This window comes from Leptidea sinapis, chromosome 4 (assembly GCF_905404315.1).
Source record: "Leptidea sinapis chromosome 4, ilLepSina1.1, whole genome shotgun sequence".
In the NCBI taxonomy this organism is placed as follows: Eukaryota; Metazoa; Arthropoda; class Insecta; order Lepidoptera; family Pieridae; genus Leptidea; species Leptidea sinapis.
The window spans coordinates 968118-989177 of record NC_066268.1 but is presented as its reverse complement, the minus strand read 5'-3'; the positions used below and the strand labels follow the sequence as shown (position 1 = coordinate 989177).

General features: G+C 34.3%; 1 protein-coding gene across 4 annotated transcripts in view; it reads right to left on the bottom strand.

Annotated features, from left to right (window-relative positions):
* Nucleotides 1-5047: 5047 nt before the first annotated feature.
* The window catches only part of LOC126980001 (forkhead box protein P1), a 113485-nt gene continuing 97472 nt past the window's right edge, over nt 5048-21060 (bottom strand). For 3 of the 4 annotated variants that reach the window (XM_050829615.1, XM_050829618.1, XM_050829619.1), the window contains 5 exons: nt 20697-20851; nt 16830-16905; nt 15620-15711; nt 14578-14726; nt 5048-14093 (listed from right to left, as the gene is read on the bottom strand). In XM_050829615.1, the coding sequence (XP_050685572.1) occupies nt 13933-14093; nt 14578-14726; nt 15620-15711; nt 16830-16905; nt 20697-20851 (633 nt within the window). In that variant the 3' untranslated portion in view covers nt 5048-13932. Of the gene's footprint in view, nt 14094-14577; nt 14727-15619; nt 15712-16829; nt 16906-18479; nt 18653-20696; nt 20852-21060 lie in introns of all 4 variants that reach the window. The other variant, XM_050829616.1, reaches the window with a different exon arrangement.

The window sequence follows — 21060 nt, the reverse complement described above, 5'->3', positions numbered from 1 at the left end:
TTCTAGCTCGTTTTTCTCTAAGCAAATCTGCCTTCCAAACGAGCTGTATGAAAAAATGACATATTTCAAGTTAATGCAATTTACCTACGAAATAAAATATTTTTGATTTGATAATTATTATTAACGCACTTACACGCACACAAATTTTTATGTGTTAATTAAATTTGTTTGAAATTATAGCTATATTATAAACTATGGTTGCCAGCAACTATATTATTATAAACTTCTTCGTCGTCTTCTCCTTAGTCAAAAGCTCTTGACTAGCCTGGTCGTGCTCATCGTTTTCAAACTTGCAGCTTGTTTTTAAATTCTTCGCCACTCGTCGCGTACCGCTGCCATCCAAGTTCATTTTTGCCATGGCTCGACCAAAGCAACTTTACACAAAATGCATTTTAGTATGCATTTTGTATTAATTAAGATAAATACTGTACTATCGTGGATGACTCGGATGCAAACATTCATAAGCCACATAATAGTTTGTACCTACTGAGATTCGGACCCAGTTATTTGTTACCAACTGATGTGTTGCAGAAAATTTTGTTACTGTGTATTAATAATGTGTATATTTGAGGATGATGTTTTTTGTATAAAGATTTTTTTTACTATTTTAAGTTTAGTTAAGCACAGACATAGTATCGATACGAACAATCAAGGCCATATATACCCTAGAAGAGCAATAATAATGTAAGTTATTTTCATTAGAATTATTATTAGACACCTGTCTCTCGTGTGAAACTCAACAAGCACAGAAACTGTTAGAACGAATATCATTTTTAAAAGAATTTTAAAAGCGTAGGCTGGTAGAAGGTAGCTTCTAGCTCCATAATGATATCACTCCATTGGTACGATTTCACTAAAACCCCTTAATTCGTTTTAGTTGCTTAACTGACTACAAAACTTATTATAGCGAAGCCTTGGTGTCCTTTTGTGGTCCGTTTCATCAACTTCAGCAAATTACACATTATGTATGATTTGTTGTAAAAAAAACAAAAACTTTATTTTATGTTTTTCCTTTCTTCCTCATAAATATCATCCCATATCAGAACTGTAAATATGACCAGTCTGAATGTTTTTAAAATTAATCTCACTAGGTTCATACATTCATTCATTCATTTGTTGGCGCTATGAGGCAATTAACACATTACAAATGAGCACAAAAGGAGAGCCTTCTTCTTTTTTGGAACTAAATTATTAATTTGATACATAAATAAAAATTTGATATAAATAGAAAAAAAATTGTGGTTAAAAAAAAACAAAGAAAGGTGCGTTCGCAAAGGATTTTACGAAATCTTTTGGCTAGTTAACAGTTACTATGTTTATATCTGTGTAAGTATTTTTATTCTAAATCTATAGTTATAGTTAGTTAGACTAAGCAAATTTCTTTATATATAAGGAAGCTTGTAACTGCCATTTAGAATTAATTATGTTTACTTGACTGATTTGTAAATGTTGCTGTAAGCTCCCCAAATAAAATAAAAAAAATTAATTATTAGATTACGAACATGAAACTATAATTAGTATTGTAAAATTTAGAATTAATATTTTATCGATATTGACTGACGATTGCTGAGCAGCGCATCCCTAATGCACTTGTTCGTGTCATAAATCAACCGCGTCCACGTTAGCAGGGCGGCATATTGATGAAATTATTGTAAGAGAATAACATCACACAAACACTTCGAGAACTTGTTTAATTGTTTATGTTTTTTATATATATAGCAGAATAGATTATTTAATAGAAAAGTATGATAATTAAGCGTTCTGGTCAACCTAATGTTATATGATAGCCTCCACTCACACTCTCTAGCAATACCAAAGGAATCACATTATTTGATGATGGTACCTATGTCCTGGTGCCTGGAAACACTGCACAAAGAACATCCTCCTATGGGTCGGATGTACGTAGCAAAGAGGTGGGACTGTCTAAGTAAAAATCGAAATTCAGTTTAGTATGAATCGTGCAGAGAGATTTGAAATAAGTTTGCAATAGTAATTAACTTATCGGCGACGAAGTACAATCCGGCTAAGTTTGAAAGCCAAAAGTTGCTTAAAACTTAGTGGTTTTCAGCTATCTTGGTTCTTACTAGATTATAGCCGTCATCTGTCAATCTATCAAAGACTGCACGTTTCATACAATTGCATACAATTTTTTCTTAGAGAATTTCGCCAGGCTGGTACGTAGCAGAAAGTTTTTTGAAACCATACTGAAGAGGAATACCACTCATATAAGGTGAGGGTGATAGTCAAGTTAATATCCATTCGAAGGTGGGTTTCGGTTGATGGCATCAGGTTAAAAAGCTCTTCGCAACACTCCCGATAAAATGGTAGAAGATAAACAATGAATGACGTTTATAACTGGAAATCTTAGATAATTAATATGTCTAGATAGAGTATAGAGTGTCTTGCTGATAAAAAAACCGATAAATTACAGGCCAGGATTATTAGTTTGGTGTGCGTCTTACACTCACGATTTGTATGACACTAGTGTCATTCAGTTAGTGTGCGTACATTGCTCAAAATAGAGGTTAGTTCTAAACTAAATTTTTTTCGTTTTCACAGCTGCCATGGTCTATGTAGACGGTTACATGATCTAAGTTATAAAGTCCTGAATCAATGTGACTCATACTGTCGTCTATATGGTCTCAGACGTATATGTAACATGTGTGATCAACTTCCGAATCGCTAACTGTTATCAGAAATTATAAAAAACGTAATACGATGACTAAATCATCGTTAGTCACATGAATTCTCGAAATTGCAGTTGCAAAATAATACGCAACTCATTTAGACTATAAATATTTCAATGAGTGACTTATTTACGCAATTATCAGAATTGGATCAAGACAGAAAATGGAATTGAATATTTAATATAGTATATATGTCTATACTGCCAAGTTGGCAACGCTACCACCAACAAGACCATTGGCTCTGGCAACATATAATTTCAAGACACTGTGGACCGACTTGAAGTCGGATGAACTAGGAGAAAAAAGGCTGAAGACCCAAGAACCAAATTAACCCGACACTATACCGAAGATATCCCAGACCTGTGCGAAATTAGTATGGCCCTAAAATAGCTTATAAACAACAAGGCGCTGGGTGATGATGGAATCACAGCCGAGCTTCTGAGAGCTGGTAGTACTCCTTTGCTTAAGATCCTGCAGAAGCCATTCAATTCCGTTATCCTCGAGGGTTAAACGCCGCAAGCATGGCACAAAAGTATACAAGTGCTGTTCTGATATAGTTCTTCAAAAAAGACGATTATCACAAAACGTCTTGAGGTTCTACGGCTTCCAGCCTTCCGAACAAGCCAGATTCTGAAAAGGCTTTAGCACTATAGACCATATACATACCCTGCAGCAGGCTATACAGAAGACGGAGGAGTATAACCAGTCACTATGCTTAGCATTTCTGGACTATGAGAAAGCCTTTGATTCGATCGAGATCTGGGCGGTGCTTCAGTCTCTTCAGCGGTGCCACATTGATTATCGATATACGAAGATCATGTCTAATGTCCAAGTCGCATCTACCCTTGTAACACTCGAAATTCTTGACAATTAGTACGTCTACCTTGGACAAATAATCCAGTTGGGCAGGTCCTATTTCGTCAAAGAGGTCACTCATCGAATCAAACTCGCATGGGCAGCGTTAGGGAAGCCCCGTAAAATCTTCTCGTCCAAAAATACCACAGTGTGTGAAGACGAAGGTTATTAACCAGTGTGTTATGAAATATTACGTTATTCAAAAGAATTGTAAAGAAACGTTTGTGTGGTTAAGGTTACTATAACATTAATGACTTTCTCAATGATATCACAGATTGGGAATGGAGCGACCGCCCTCAGGCTATTAAATAATAAGTTTAATATTACTTTGTAAACATACTTTTGAAAAAAAAGTCCGCTGAGTTTGTTGCGGCCATTCTTCTCAGGTCTGAGGCATTCGTTTTGGAATGGGTGGTAGTTTTTGACTTTCAATAAGTTATTGCCTGTGATGACATACGCAACACAGACGTGGTCGCTAACTATTGGCCTTATAAGAAAGCTTATTGTCGCTGAGAGGGCAACGGAGAGGGCTATGCTCGAAGATTCCCTGAGAGATGGAATCAAAAATGAGGAGATCCGTAGACATAGCCCATATGGTTGCGAAATTGAAGTGGCAGTGGCAAGGACAGATGACCGTTGGAGCAGTAAAGTCCTCGAATGGCGACCACGTACCGCGACACGGATGTTGTCTTGGTAGGCCTCCCACAAGATGGACCGACGATCTGGTCAAGATCGCAGGAATATGTTGGACGAGGGCAGCGCAGGACCGATCGTCATGGCGATCTTTGCGAGCCTTTGTCCAGCAGTGGACGTCTTCCGGCTGATGATGATGACGATCAGATCCTCGTATTGATTGACGTCATTTGTACAACACAACTGTGACCGTGATTTTCGATTCTAAAATCTATTTCCGGAGATATTACTTATGTTCGAATGAAGTATTAGAACAAAGCTATTTCTTTTAGGCTTAGATCTATAGAGCGTACTTAGGATTTTTTCAGACTTTGCTTACTTAGCTCAGTGTAATAAAACGCGAACTTGACTTTTGTATTGGGCTGTCTTAGCTTAAGCTCAGAATAATATTATCTGTTAAATGACTATCGGCCGTTCCCAATATACTATCTACAGATAGAGATAAATTACTACCTTCTGCTGTCAGTTATTAGTTGTCAATAATCTATCTTCTTCTATCGCTGGTAAGCTATGCGTTGTGCCATTGACAGACAGCGTGTACGGATAAAGTGAGTTACCGTCGATTACTTTATTGGGACAGAAAAGTCAAGAATAGTTACGATTTTTATCTCAAGTAAGAGATATACTGAATATTGGGAACGGCCGTATACAAAATCAAACGTAAGCGTCGTAAACGAAATCAAGGATTATGATCAGCTTACACTCAGTTAAGTTTCACGTAAGTAAAGTCTGAGCAAAATCTAAGTACGCTCTATAGATTTAATGCCTTGAAACCCGAAGTTTGTAAAAGAGGTTCAAAATAAACCATAAAATATATTTGTAATAATTTGGTTTAATACAACACTAAGTATAATTTACAATGATCATTAAATGAAGAGACAAATCTCCGTTCGTGAATCTAAAATTATATCTAAATACAATCTAAATAAAATGCCTAATTGGTACGAAAACATCTTACAAATACAACTGGCAACTGTCTTTTTTATTACTTTATAATAATAAAATTGATAATTTTGAATGGTCTGGTATAAATATTATATTATTTCTCTTATTAGGAAAGAATGTTTATTAGATACATAATAGCTTTAAAGGTAAATGTATACACTTATATAATAAAGTCCCAGCCACTGTTCAGGCATTATCTATAAATAAATTTAAATGTTTTATAAAAAATGGCCCTGTCGTAAATCCTACTAGCTGAATATCTAAATGATCGGACAGCCTGGGACTAGATTATGATTATTTTATAGCAATAGCAACGACAGTAAAATAAAGTATATTTTATTTAAAAAGAGTGCAAAAAAGAATTTCTTTCAGTTAGAACTTCGAATGAATTGACATACACACTCAACGTTGCTTCTATATGAAGAGGCTATAAAATCTTATGCTGAGATGGTTTGGACATGTCGAGAGAATGAATGAAGAATGATTGACGATGAAAACACTTTCTTCGTCAATATATACACATAGACCTTTTACACATAAGGCCAGTGTGAATGAAAGTGTTGGAAGGGGTAGACCTAGGCGGACGTTTCAAGATCAAATCAGGGACGTCTTGAAAAAAGGCCAGGTCAAGAGTACCCTAAACCGGAGAGCATGTATGAAAGGAATAATGAAAGTGGACGAAGCGAAACAAGTATGTAAGGATCGTAGCAAGTGGAAAGAAGTGGTCTCTGCCTAACCCTACGGGAAAGAGGCGTGATTTTATGTATGTATGTATAAAACATTAAACGTAAATGACATAAAACAGGTGCAAACACTTAAACAATTACCAATCAAAAGTACCGTATCCATTCACGACTAACTGACATAATGTAAATGTTTATAGGAAGGATATGGGTACCTCTACCCATGCGGTGAAGTGAATAATATCATTTTTTCCATGTAGGGTAGACCGAAACGGATTACTTTTTCATTGAGGTTGAGCAAATCATACTTAAGTGTTATTTTTATTGATAAAATCGTAAGAAGTATCAATCGACACTAATTCACAAGCGCGATCTAAATACTGCCTATGTCGGGAGGTGCGGGGTGAGAGAGATATTTGAATTATCAAAGATTTCTTATTTTGATCCGATTCGCCCCATATGTACTCTTGGTATATCTTTGTTCAACTCTCAGAGTTATTTATGAACTTAACATCACTCGAATAGTTGGCTCAGTGGAAGAGTGCTCGCACGGAATGCGAGAGGTAGTGGGTGGAGTCCTGTATCTTTCATAAATTTTGTTTTCAAATTTAATTTGTGTAATTAATCCCAGAAGTTAGGGTCACTATCATTAATCACTAAAAATTTATCATCCACTTTGCTATACGTATGTTTAGCAAATTAAAGACTTTTATGGTTTTCTCATGGATGCCAATGTCAGATCTGGACCAAATTACAATGGGACCACACGGGAAGCATGGAAACTTTTCAACTGAGCCAACCGTATTTATATATATAGTGACGTATCGTTGATAAAATCTTGCATGTTCAACTCTCAGGTTATGGCTCTACAGGATCTACTATACAGTTAATAACCCGCATCGTTAATAGTATTTTCATTTCAGTTTTATTTGTGTAATTAATCCCAGAAGTGAGGGTTATCAGTTTAAAATCATAACATATAATAATTTGTTATTGTGTATTATGTATTTTATTTTTGAATATTTTCTTCTGATCACGGTTAATTATTTCTATACGTGTGTTTATTTACTGTCGCCAGCGCTTGTAAATCTTTGGAAATGATGCAAAAAGGATTGGATTTCTAGATGATCAAGATAAAAAACAATAGTAACATTGAAACTGAGGTTTAGACACCATAATATAAAGAAACAATATTAACGAATTCCAGACCATTCAAAATACCACAAACAATTCAATAAAATGTGAATTATAAAAATAATTTCAAAAGTCAATTCCTTTAAAGTACTCAAATTGTACGATTAACCAAACAGGAAATTTGGTAGAATTAAACAATTAATATACTAATTAAAACATATTCGGATTAAGTCGAATTCCGGAGAGCTATTTCATTACTTTACTAAGTCGAAAAGTGCTATATTAAATTTCTACTGTAAATGCTTGGAATACATTAAATTTTCTACCATTTATTACTATACATTGTGATATGATATTCACCCTTTATAAGATTATCTCGGATTTAAATGCACTCAAATTAAAATGCAAAAAATAAACACCATCGGATTACAATTTACTACTATATCTATTGCTTATTTCAATTAAAATCTAAACGGCTCACAAAAAAACGTTGTGGTAACCCATTGGCGTTAGTCAGAGGGCAATGATTTATTGAAAGGCCCATGGATTTGCATCCCGTGCCACTAAATAAATTAAAAAAAAAACATTTAAAAATGTAACAGTTAATTAAAATATTGTTAATCTTATGACATATAAATCCAGTGTCCTAATGTTTGTTTCCAGTGAACTCCTAAACTAATGAACGGATTTTAATAGGGATTACTTCATGGAGTGCAGTTTAGTCCAACTTGAGAGATAGGATAGTTTTTATTTCGATTTGGGACCCATAACATTTTTTATTTCCCATATTGGTTTTGTATGGACATATTTTCTGTGAGAGATTTTATTGACGCACGGTTTGACAGTTCTGCTGTGAAACAATTTCATTATAACAACAGGGAGTATATTTTACGAAATAATTCTTGATGTTAATGAATTATGATTGACAAATTCACACAAAACAGTATTTTATTTATTATGTACAGAAAAATGTCTGTCGGGTCAGCTAGTTTTATATATAAATATTTTCTTAAATACTGTTAATGATGATATTTTCGCCATTTTTTGTTATTAAGCCTTAACTTTCCCGAAGTAGTTGAAAAAGGTACGTATGTATTTAATCCGTGTTTCGGCTTGAGAATAAATCAAATATGACACTGAAAAAACAAAACATGTAAGAGCTTTAATGCAATTTTTTGCAATTGTAATATCGCCAATACACAACACAACACATATGACGTTCTATATATATATAAGGACAAATCATTCGCAGTCTGTTAGCGGAACGGCAACAGTGTGCTTAAAGACAATGTAGGCACACTTTTCTCTTTACGGCCGTTTTCAATAACGTATCTCTAGTTACGGATACATTGCTATCACCGTTTAGTGACAACATCTTATCTATCCATAGTTATGTCCAATATAGTTATAGTCCAATGCCTTATGTCGATAGGTTATTGAAATGCAAGTAAGCGTTAACGGATAGATTTTTCTACCTCTATTTCGACACGTGTTTCGCCTCTATACGGGGCATCCTCAGGACGTGTTGTCCCGCCAAAATCTGGCACGAGACAGTGTCAGTCTGACTGAGACTCTAACACTAAAGAAAACATAAATCATTTGTACCTCTCTAAAACTAAGGATAGATAGGTTATTGAAAACGGCCGTTAGTCGTGTGTCAACTGTCACGGTCCGAATAGAATCTGAACTGAATAAATGATTTATATTGCTGCTTATTGACCAAGAATTTTTGAAACGGCTGGAGTAAATGCGGCAATGTATAGATATAGCAGTCGAAGCTTATAATGTATATTAATCTATATATATAAAAATGAATTGCTGTTCGTTAGTCTCGCTAAAACTCGAGAACGGCTGGACCGATTTGGCAAATTTAGGTCTTGAATAATTTGTGGAAGTCCAGAGAAGATTTAAAAGGTGAATAAATAGGAAAATGCAGCTAAATTAAATAAAAACCACAAATTTGTTTTTCCTTTGATGTGTCCATACATAATTTCTATGAGAGAATTTATTGACGCACGGTTTGACAGTTCTGCTGTGAAACAATTTCATTGCGACAGCAGAGTGTATAATTTACGAAGTAATTTTTGATGTTATGTCAATACAAATTCATATAAAAACATTATTTTATTTATTATATACAGAACAACGTCTGTCGGGTCAGCTAGTGTCATATAAAATTAGGGGAGGTACGTACAAAATGACATATACGGACAAAATGACACAGGCATCATATTTCAAATTCTGACGTTTCTAGTCCGCCATAGATAACTCCATCACGTGACTCTAGCCGGAAATACGAACCTGTCAAAACGTGAACTCGCGCCAGTCTTTCGTTTGGGTGTTATGGCCGACGATAAACATTGGTAAGTTACGAGTTTTTATTTAATGCAGGGATTTTTGTGTATTAATGTTATGTTTTTCATAATATTATCTTGTGTTTACATTTATTACATCCATTAAGTAATTATTGTTGCCTTCTAATAGTTTTTTCCGTAAATAATAATCATTTTGAATTTATTGTTGAATTTTTATTTTTTATAACGTTTTATGGACAAAATGACATACATATGTAACGGACAAAATGACATAGGTATGTCGTTTTGTCCATAAGAACTCAATGAGTTAATTGTAGGTACTCAATATCTGTTTCTCGTTAATCAGCTGTTAATTTCTTTACAGATAATGCCGCGTAATTATAAGCGGACGACTGATCGTCAATCCTGGAGTGAGGAATCAATGCGTAAAGCTATGGAAGCAGTTCGCAGTAACAAAATGGGCTGGATTTTAGCGTCGAAGACATTTGGAGTACCACAAGCAACTCTAAGAAGACATGCTTTGGATAGTAACAAAACTTTGGAGTCCTGTGCAAAGGGTCTAGGATGTTGGAAAGCTACTTTTCCACCTGATGTGGAAAGAAAATTAGTTGAGCATTTGAAATTACTTGAATCTCGTTTGTTTGGACTGACGCGAATCTATTGGTAATGAAAAACATCCCTCATCCTATACGTTAGCAGTGCCTATTGAAGTTATATCTCCTGTCCCAAAAGGACATTACGTGAGTGGCCAAGGCAAACGTAAGCGAAAGAAACAGCAAACCTCTTTAGTTTTGACTTCAACTCCAAATATGAAAGAAATTAAGGCAAAAAATGAGCCTAAAGCTCCTTCAGAGAAGAAGAGACGAATGGTTACCAAAACCATATTCCAAGAAGACAGCGAAGAAGAAAATTTGCCAAACTACGCTCAAGATGACGAAGAGGATTGCGCATGTATTTATTGCAACGATCTTTATTCGCGATCAAAACCTGGAGAAGACTGGTTGCGGTGTTTAAAATGTTCACATTGGGCCCACGCTTCTTGCGCGAATGTTTCTAAACGAACCAAGCGGTTCATTTGCGAGCTTTGTCTTTAATTTTATAACTTTTGCCGTGTATATCATTTAGTCCGTATGTGGTGTGCCATTTTGTCCATAGCATATGGACAAAACGGATTTCTTTGATCTCAGTTAAATTTTAAATTATTATTTTTTCTAGTTTCTAGTTTGTTTATCTTTTAAGTATCTATTATAATTCAGAGACATGTAACCTAAGATTACTGGTGTGCAATGTGAATGCGCTGTGATTTACCATTAAAGAGTTATGACCCAAAACCTAAACTATATGTCATTTTGTACGTACCTCCCCTAAATGTTACACCTTAAATCCGATGGATAAATTGCTACAAATTAATTAAATAATCGTCCAAAATTAACATCAACACAACACTCTAATTCCATTATTTACAAAAATTCCGGGCGCGTTTAGATTTCCATGAAAAGCACTAAAATTCTCTACAACATGATTTAATATGTAATTAAGTAAACACTTATAGATCCTATTACAACGCTTAAACAATTTACATAAAAATATTTACAATAATGACAAAATAATCACATTTCGTACCAACCAAAAACAATGGCACTTACAAAAGATTTCAGATCAATTCAATTCCGTATACATTGTAAAATAAAACGCCGGTGTATTGCAGTATGTGATAATTTCCTTGTTAGTTAAATATGAAGTAATTATTTAATATAAAAATGTCAATATTTAATCACAATATAATTAATATATTTAATAATCTTTTCACTTCAATCCGTCAATGCTCTTTTCCTCTTCTCCGTGAATTTATAATGTTTTAGGCGTAGATAGAAGATGAACACTAGATTCACACATATATGAGAGAGATGAATGAGATAGCAATAGTCTGTGACGGGTGTTATGTTTTCGTTATGAACGATTTGTAGAATGTAATAGACAACAACGTCCCATATTTTAATAATAATTGAATTCACACCGTGCATTCGTGCGAGAGGGAAATACGCAGAATAATTGGCATGGCTAGGAGCGCTATGTCTGAGCTTGGAAGAATCTGGAGAGATCGCCACATTTCCGTAAAAACTAAGACCAAACTGTTACGGACCCTAGTCTTCTCGATATTTTCGTACGGCGCTGAGACTTGGACACTGAAAGCTGCAGACCGCAAACGCATTGACGCCTTTGAGATGTGGCGCTGGAGAAAGATGCTCCGTATCCCCTGGACAGCATTTCGATCTAATCTCTCCATACTGCGTAAACTCAGGATCTACTCGCGATTGTCTTCCGGATGTCTGCGCAGAGTTTTAGAATACTTCTCACATCGCAAGGAAGGACGATGGAAACCTTGAGAGGCTCATGGTGGTCGGCAAAATAGATGGGAGGAGGCCTCGTGGACGCAGTCCAACACGATGGTCCGACCAGATCCGCTCCGCCCTCGACGCTACGGTTCACAATGCCTTTCACACCGCCACAGAAAGGAATAGATGGGGAGCGATCATACGTGAGAAACATACGTGTTACAGAGGGGTGGTCCCGACCCTCAGTACTGAGGATTACGACGCAGGGAGGAGGAATTCACACCAAATTCTTAATTACATATTAACAATTAGAATTTAAATTAAATAGTATTTTACCACGGCAGCCATTGTTTGTAGGGAGCCGATGAACTGTGTCCAAACAAAAAATCGCGTGTATCTCGCTTACTCTCAATAACAATCTAATTTATGTCTCTGTCATATTATTATTGTTATTTTAGTGACGCATCTGATGTTCATCATCTATCTATGGTTTTAAGCTTATTTTTTTCCATTTTAAGTTCTTTACCAACTATATTTGAATGTTATATAAAATTATTAAAAAAATTCGTTTTTCAAAATCGCAAATCTCCTAAAGTTCAGTACTGATCATTTTGATTGTATTCATATATTTTGAATTAGATTAAGTTGTTTTAAAAGTACAGGGCGTGTGACAGGGTATAAAAAAGTAAATATAGAATAATTTTAATTGCCCGTGATTACACAGACTGCAACGCACGGGAAACGGGTGGATTAATAAAAATGTTATGTTTTGGATCCTATAAGATTTCATTGTTCACTGCTCTAAGTCACAATTAAAAAAAAACTCCGTTTTTGTGTTATCCAAAAAATCTCAGAACGCACTTGTTTGACCATTTTATCGAATCAATAAATCGTATATTTATATTATACAGTATAGATCTTGCATATATGAAATAAATGTTGGTTCATACTTGTTAGCATATTTGCTGACGATATACAAATTAACAAAAGCCGTGCATTAATTTTGTCAAAAAGTAGAATTTTCATTTTAAGCAAATTTTAACGTACTGTAGAATTGAGTCACCAGGTCAGTGATTCAATGAGCTTGAATATTTGATCAAAACGCGGCATTGCCAGTTTTCTGCGCAAAAGTTGATTGCACTCGCACATTATTTTTTTCGCGATGTTGAGCGTTTGTTGATTCAGTTTACCGCGAGTTTCCGGGATAAATGTGTTCAAACTTTAAGATTACGCGATTGTTTCAAGTTATTGACTGTTAATTTAACTTTCTAAAAGTTCAAGTGAAATGTTTAAATCAATTTTCATTTCTTGCTAATTGTTCTCGCTAATTGTTAAGAGCTTGTTTACTAGAAGTAACAGCTGATTTTCCGCTTGTGTGCTAAGTTGTCGCTCCTCAGGATCAAAGTACGTTGTCTAAACAGACTGTTTCCTTTTTTCTAATTCAATTTTGATATTTATTTTCTGTGACAAATTCACATTTACAGTTAAGGAGCTTTAATTAAATAAATTATTTTATCATACTTCTGTCGACCAGTATGGCTTGTATTTTCATTTATTTCATATAAATACAATCCATACCTACTGTATAATATATTAATATTGAATATACGTTTATCTATTTTATAATAAAAAAAAGCTGTGGAATTGCTGGACGTAAGACATCTACGATCGTAGACTACAATGAAAATAAGATAAAAACATAGAAATAAAAAATTAAATGAATTATGACAGTCATTGTATATAGTGATAGATAAATTTAAACTAACAAGGAATAAAATAAATTTAAAACAAAACGCCATGCGTGCTATAATGTACTATAAAACATCTATACCAATACATCTACTTATTGTTCTTATTATTATTATAAGTAATGATTAAATACTTTTAAATATTGATATGAACCTTTTAGGGTACCTTCACACGATTACAACTGTACCTTTCCCTAACCTTATACTAAATAGCCTAATAATTCAAAACAGCTAACAATGTAAAAACGTAAATAAAAAATAATAACTATAATACTTGTCCCGTTAAAACCGGGCGGGAAAATAAAAATTATTTGGTTAAGACTCAACTTCAAAAGTCCGATGAAAAGCAATTCATTGTTGAACACAAGATTCACGTAATAACTATACCCGTAAGGTACCTTAGTGTCAACAGATTCGTTCGTCATTCTGTCCATCCGCAAAATTCTTAATCTTCTACACAAAACAAAACTATCCTCTTGTAATTCGATGTTTCTTTTGCCTTTTGCGTTTCTACAGCCTCTTTCTGACTTATCACTCTATTTGTCTGATCTCTGTTCATTTAGGGACAGGTTCTCAGCTTCATCTTTGATATGAGAAAGAGAAGCGCGGTATCGGTCTTCGGGCCGTACGTAGTCGTTGTACGGACTAGTCTCACTCGAACGATTGCTTAAAGACTCTTTATTTGAATTAGAGTAATCTGAAAAAAAAATCTTTCTTTTATTACCATACAAAACATTACAGAAATAACATGCATAATTAGGCGATGGAGCAATATGCCATGTGCTTCCCTGGGGCATAAAAAATAGGGAAATACCAGGCCCAAGGGTATCGTAAGAGGCGACTAAGGGCATTTACCAGTGGGAGGCTTCCTTGCACAGGAAGCCGGCTAGATTAGGGGTACTACAACGGCGCCTTTTTCTTTTCGCCTTACGTAGAGATGGGATTTCCTGTATATCACGGACAGTATTCGAAGAAATTGTTCAATGGTTTACATCAGACATTCCATAGCCACGAGTTTACCAAGAAATCTTTTGCTTCGCACAAACCGATGTGCTTTTTTTGATTTATGGTATAAGATGTCCATGGGTGGTTTTGCGTCTCCATCAGGGCAGAAGTGGCTCAGTTTGTCTCGTGTAATACAAAAAATTTGTAAGCTAATCAATTAGTGGCTGAAATAATACCTTTATTGGAATAATCAGAAGCTTGCATTTCGTTCTTCAGAGCGAAAATATTTGGCTTAATATCTTGTGAATCATTGGCGCTCAAATCCTCTGCCTTGACCTCGTGAGAAGAACTGCTATTTCCATATCCATTCATCATGGGTGGGCGACTGAAATAAGGAAATACATTACCTACATAATTCTTGTTAAAGGATCACGCCTTCTTCGCCAGTAGTGAGAAGAAGAAATATAATTTAACCTGATGGTAAGTGATACGTATGTGCCAAGATTTTACAGCACATAAGATGGCAAGTCTCAGAGCTCAATACCTTCCAGTTTCAGATAACGTTACGCGCATTCGGCTGCAGTATCATACTTTTGCTGGAAATAGTAATATAATCATCGAGCTAATAGAAGAGGATATACCGCCCATATCTTCATTTGGATTCTGGACCTTCTTCAGGATAAGAATGACATCAGGCTAAAAGCCACTAAACAACTCAAGAAATTTTGTAACACGTCAGGGATACAGAAAAAGATGTATAGGATAGATTTAATGAAGATACCTAAAGGGAGTGCTGGACGAATTTTAGGTTGGGTCTATATAAAACAAATGACGGCAATTCTTCTTGATAATGTGATGCATGTTCAGGGGCACATTATCGACGGTATCTTCTAGACATGTGATAATCATAATGTTAAAACTATAAGCAGACATAAACTTGTTACACCTACTCTTCGGTCGAATTGGTCTTTTGTTGGGTGGAAAACAAATGTGTTACGAAATTCAAAACTGTTAAAAAATCCAGACAGAAGTTGGTTATACATAGTTAATTTAGCATCAATTTGTTTAGTTTTTTTTCTAGTATAATTCTATTCATTCCGCATTCAATTGTACTAATTTGGTAAGCATTTTACTGTTTTAGTGGAAACTCTTTGCTGGCAGCCATATAACATGGTTGGTTAAACACAGGATTTCATAACAGATTTCTTTGTTGGAGTGATTAATAAAGTCTTTGTTTGTCTGTTAACTTTGTCCTATAGAAAAGTGATAGCAACTTACCTATAATCTTCATGTGATGATGGGTAGTCTTCAGTCTGCATCATATGATCGTCAGCGGACATGTAAGCCAAATTGCAATCCTCCATCATACCCTACGAGATAAAAATATTGAGTGGATTACCCAAAGAAAAAACGCTTTAGACGAAGTTGAAAGAAAAAAATATTTTTCACATAAGGAGGTTTGGTCTATAGCGAAAAAAGTTCTTGTTTTATCGTGTGTTTGTCAGTATTTTTTATACTGGTCACCTTTGTGAGGTTACCCACTTCCGCTATGCACATAGATAAATAGAAAAATACATACAGATGATGATTATATAAATTTTCGGCATCACCTGTCGTCTACATAGCAAAGTATGTCAAAAGCCAACATATCATTGACATACAGACGAAACAGCTTAGGAGATAGCATACAGCCTAGGAGCACTCAGGCGTTCACGGGCTTCGGGTTTGAGCAATAACCAAGCTGCAGGTTCACTTGCATAAATTCTAGGGAAGCCCAAATGATCGAAGTTTTGAGAGATGCGCCTTGTGCCATACACGATCAAAGGCCTTCGCTATATCCAGGCTAACTGCCAGACCTTCTCCCTTCCTTTCGATAGCTGCCATCTACAGTTCTGTCTGTTTCTCTACTATTCTGTTTGATATAGCAAATCTTACAACATAACTAAGGGCGGCTGAAAAATTTTAAGCCTAAGGTATTAAAAATGGCGTTATAGCTATGCTGACTAGCGCTGAGTGAACAGATTCATCCAAAAAAGGACACCAATTCACGCATTTTTGTCAGCAATGCGGCATAGAAATCCCTATTCATGGTAGTTTTTTTAGGAATGTAAACGATAAGCTAAATCCTTTCACAATACCAAAAAACAGTGGCCATGAGCTTGGATACCGTTTTTTTAACTTGGAACATCCGTGGCATTTTTCCCCCTTTTCTAACCACTGCAATGACGTCTGTTTTGACTCCGGATCATATTGTCGGATCCATGTTTCATTAACTGTGGCAATACGAGTAAATATATCACCAGGATTATTGCCACAGATGTCCTGCGAGCACAACTTTGACGCTGCTTGTCCAGTGACGTTAGCATTTTTGGGATCTAGCACGCGTTAGCTTATAATCTCGTCACCTCAAGGTACAATTACTATGCTATTTAACTACAAGGTACTTTACTACAATATACTTTTTTATTAATATCGAATTACAAAATACCTGAAGATTTCTTTTCAAAACTTCACTATATCCGTGAGGACTAGTCATCATTGGCGGACTCTGTGCCCCCATAAATCTGTAGAATACAAAAAGGATTATTATACCTAAAGAAGAATTACTTCAATAAAATTAATTCATATTTTAATTCTTTACGATTTTTCAATAATTTATGAAGAGTGTAAAAATAATTAAAAGTTTAACTTTAATAATAAAATAAAATTCAATAAATATTATCATACCCCAGCCTCTTCAGACCATAGATTTCGTGTTGAAAATCAAGTTTAACAGTGTTGATTTGTATGAGTTTATTAAAGTAAAGTGTACGAATTTTGATATATTAAACCAATTACAGTGTGCAGTGTTGATAATGTTTGTGTTGTGAATAAAAGTAGAAGATAAATGGAATATAAATACATAAAAAGCAAGCGTATAAAAAGATTAGAAAAAAACAAAGTTACCATGCGAATATTTTGCCCATGCAAAGCTGATAAAAACTTACCTTGTCCGAATATTATAATATAAGGATAAGATCATGCATAAAATGGGAAAAATTTAGATAAAACAATCTTACTTGAATGTCCAACGACGATCCTTCAAAAACAATAAAGCATGCAACAACAATTCCGAAGTACTTATGTCGCTAACATTCGATATATTAAACCATTTTCATCAAGTTTGAGTACGTACAAAGTATATCTATTTTAACAATTGCAAAATATATTTAACTAAGCATTCATAATAACAGGTTTTAAGACTATTGCAAAACAATTAATATATTACAGCTTGGCATTCTGAGAAACGATAACTAGTAAGATGATTGCTCATATCTGATGAAATTTCTATAGCTTTAATATTATATCATCAATATACATTTTTATTTCTACCAGTGTTTGTAATTCCATCGTTATTGATAAGTTTACTTTGAACTTTATTGAAGTATTGATCAAAGAAGTATTGCCAAATTGAATTTTGCTTTCTGCGATTTCAAATTTAGTTGGCAATTAATCTAGTCATTGTCCTCTAGTTTGACACTGTCAATGAATAAATATTTAAGTCTTTTCCACGAATAAACTGTTACAAATCTATTACCCCTTTGCGTGTACTAAATTAGAAGACTTAACTGAACTTTAAATTGAATTTCAACTGGTTTATATACATCATCAGATATAAACACCCACTAACTTCACTAACACTAAACATATGATTTACTATACTAATGTGAAACACAAGTGTTTATCTTTACACTGTGCAACAGTGTCAGAATAATGCATCTTACGGGCAAGCGGGATATTTATTACAGCGCGGAAAGCCTGTGTTTCACATTATTATAACAAGATATTTTGTCGAAGCTTACAATGAGAGTGATACACGTTTTCATATTTAAAAAACATCTATTTGTGGGTTCAACAACTATGATTAAATGTAAATTTCACATACAATTCTATTTTGAACAAGACCGCCTAACGAACGATTGCTTAAAATTAATAATCACTTTAAATCAGATCGCAAGTTTGAAATAGATAAAGTTGTTAAATATATAACTTGGGTTAAATTGATATTTTTTTTAGTTGAACTTTTGTGAAAATGGTCTGTATTTAAAAGTATAGATTCGTTGGACGGTCGGAACGTCAGATGTGTCTTCGCCCTTACTGTGGGGGAGCCGCGTTCGGTCCTGGGGGAGTTGGCTCATACTTCCTTGGCCGCCCTCGGCTTAGATGCCGTCTCTTCACGAACTCCGCATCATCCACCATCCAAAATGAACCGAAGTCGTCTTCGTAGCGCACGAAACATTTGTGTAGTGACAGGTTCGTCCGGATTGCATTCTATAATTCATCTTTCTTTAGCAAATGCACGAAAATTTTTGCTAGCCTTGACAAATTACAGTTATTCAAACTCGAATAATATGCCCAAATAGCTTTTACTACTATATCATTAAAAAACAATTTCGAACTAGCGATTGGGGCATATTTAGATCGTCGTGGAAGTAATATTTAAACATCATGCAGGAACCGAAAAACCCCAAGGAATAGGTAATTTTAAGGATTTTGGTTGTAAGGCAAGCGAGAAAAATGTTATTCACCGTAGCGCTGAACCTCACGATCACACACAAATAACAAAACCTAAATACAAAATTACAAGACATCACATGATTACATTACAATCATAATATGCAATCATTTTAACTGATTGTAACATAACTTACAAATTTCATTCAAGTAATACAAACTACACAAATAAATACAAATTCAAATCTGGAATGAGATAAAACATTTATTTACATATTAAGATTTAGGGCTAGGTTAGAATGAAAATATTTAGGAAAAGATTAATAAACGTGTTTAGTATAAACTTGTCAAGTGTAGTGATGGTTTAGTAAAGTCTATTGAAGTAAAAGATGTGTAGTTGTAAAAATTGCATACTCGCAAAGAAATTAAGTTGTTGATTTGTAAAATTAAGAAAATAATTCAACCAAGATTATATTGTCCTTATTGCAGGAAATTTTCCCGGATGTTTTATCGTTATATGTTGTGTAAAGTTAAATAAATGAAAAATCATACTGATAATAAGTAGTAGGTCATGATACTTCTTGATGAATTAATATCAAAATTTTAACTGACTCAAAATTTGTATACTATTTCGTGAAATTAATCATATTATTTTGCAATATTCAAATTATATAAATTATATTGAATGTAATTGTGGGTATGAAATTACTGAACAAATATAATAAGATATTAATGTATTTATTAATAATATGGATTGTGTGTGACATTATTTTAATGTGTATAGATAGTATTTATTACGTTGATGTATGTTATCTGTTTAAATTTATTTCCGTATATATTGAACTGATCATGAGTGTAGGTAGTTTTAAGTATAGATATTTTATGTGAAATTACTCTATGTTTAGATTGAATGTAAGTAATTCGGTCAACGGATCAGCCTTGCTATCCAACGCGGTAATGCTGCCAGTATTCTTGGTACGCTTCCACGTAATGATAGTTTTAATTTTATGTAGTCATAGTTGTCATTGTAAATATAGTTATAAGATTTGTTTTGTTTGAATAATAAATAATGTAATGTAAGTTGGTGGTATTATTGTGTCTTTATGAATAATTTGTGTTAGTGCGAGGAATGGAAGTTATAATCGGTTCATGGAAGAATTAAGTATGTATTGTATGTTATTATAGGGTTAGTGTAAAATGTTATTATGTTAGTTTTAGGTACATGCTTTATCCTTGAAGTTTGTAGAAATTAGGAGTAGTGTAACGTAACAATTTCTTAGTGAAAACATGTGTTTAAATGCGGTGCGAATAAATTTTTGCTGTTTCATAAATGTATGTTTGTGATAGAATTGACAGTAAATAATTGTTCAATCTTATATCTGTAGAAGAGATTAAAGTGTTAAGCGTGACTGTAAAGTATTTAGTTGTAATGGCATGTGCAAAGTTTGAATGAATTGTGTTCTATAAAACGTAAAGTGCTCAAGTGTTCAGTCAAGTATTATTAGTAATGAGGCTTTTGATGTGATTAAGTGTATGTGGTGTGTTAAGAAGTAACGTATCGTGCAAAGTAGTAATATAAAGTGTAAAGAGGTAATGTAAAGTGTAGAGTGGTAATGTAAAGTGTAAAGTAGTAATGTAAGCTGTAAATTGGTAACGTATCGTGCAAAGTGGTAATATAAAGTGTAAAGTGGTAATGTAAAGTTTAAAGTGGTAACGTATCGTGCAAAGTGGTAATATAAAGTGTAAAATGGTAATGTAAAGTGTAAAGTGATAATGCGAAGTGTAAAGATGTTATAAAAGTATAACTGTGAAGTTATAATGTAAAGTGTAGGTCTGCAGGCCAGGCGACGCTGAAGCGTACCCGGCGTGAGGATGCATTGGCGGGGGCGGCGCGTGCGCAGCTCGCTGTGGTCTCCGCTTGTAGAATTCTACTTCATCCACCGTCCAAACTGCTCCTTTAACGTTCTCCACGCGCATGAAGCATTTGTGCAGCGACAGGTTGTGACGTACCGCATTCTGTTTGCACTTATCTTGTTGTAATACGTTTACAGCGAGTTGTTACATACTTAACATTTAATGTCGATCTTTACATACCCGATTATGTTTTACCTTTTTTTTAAATAATAAACCCATAGCTTTTTAAAATTTATTCTTTTCACACCAGTCTTTAACTTTGTACTTAAATTAAGACAATTTTTATGTTTCAGAGAATGTGAAACAACTTA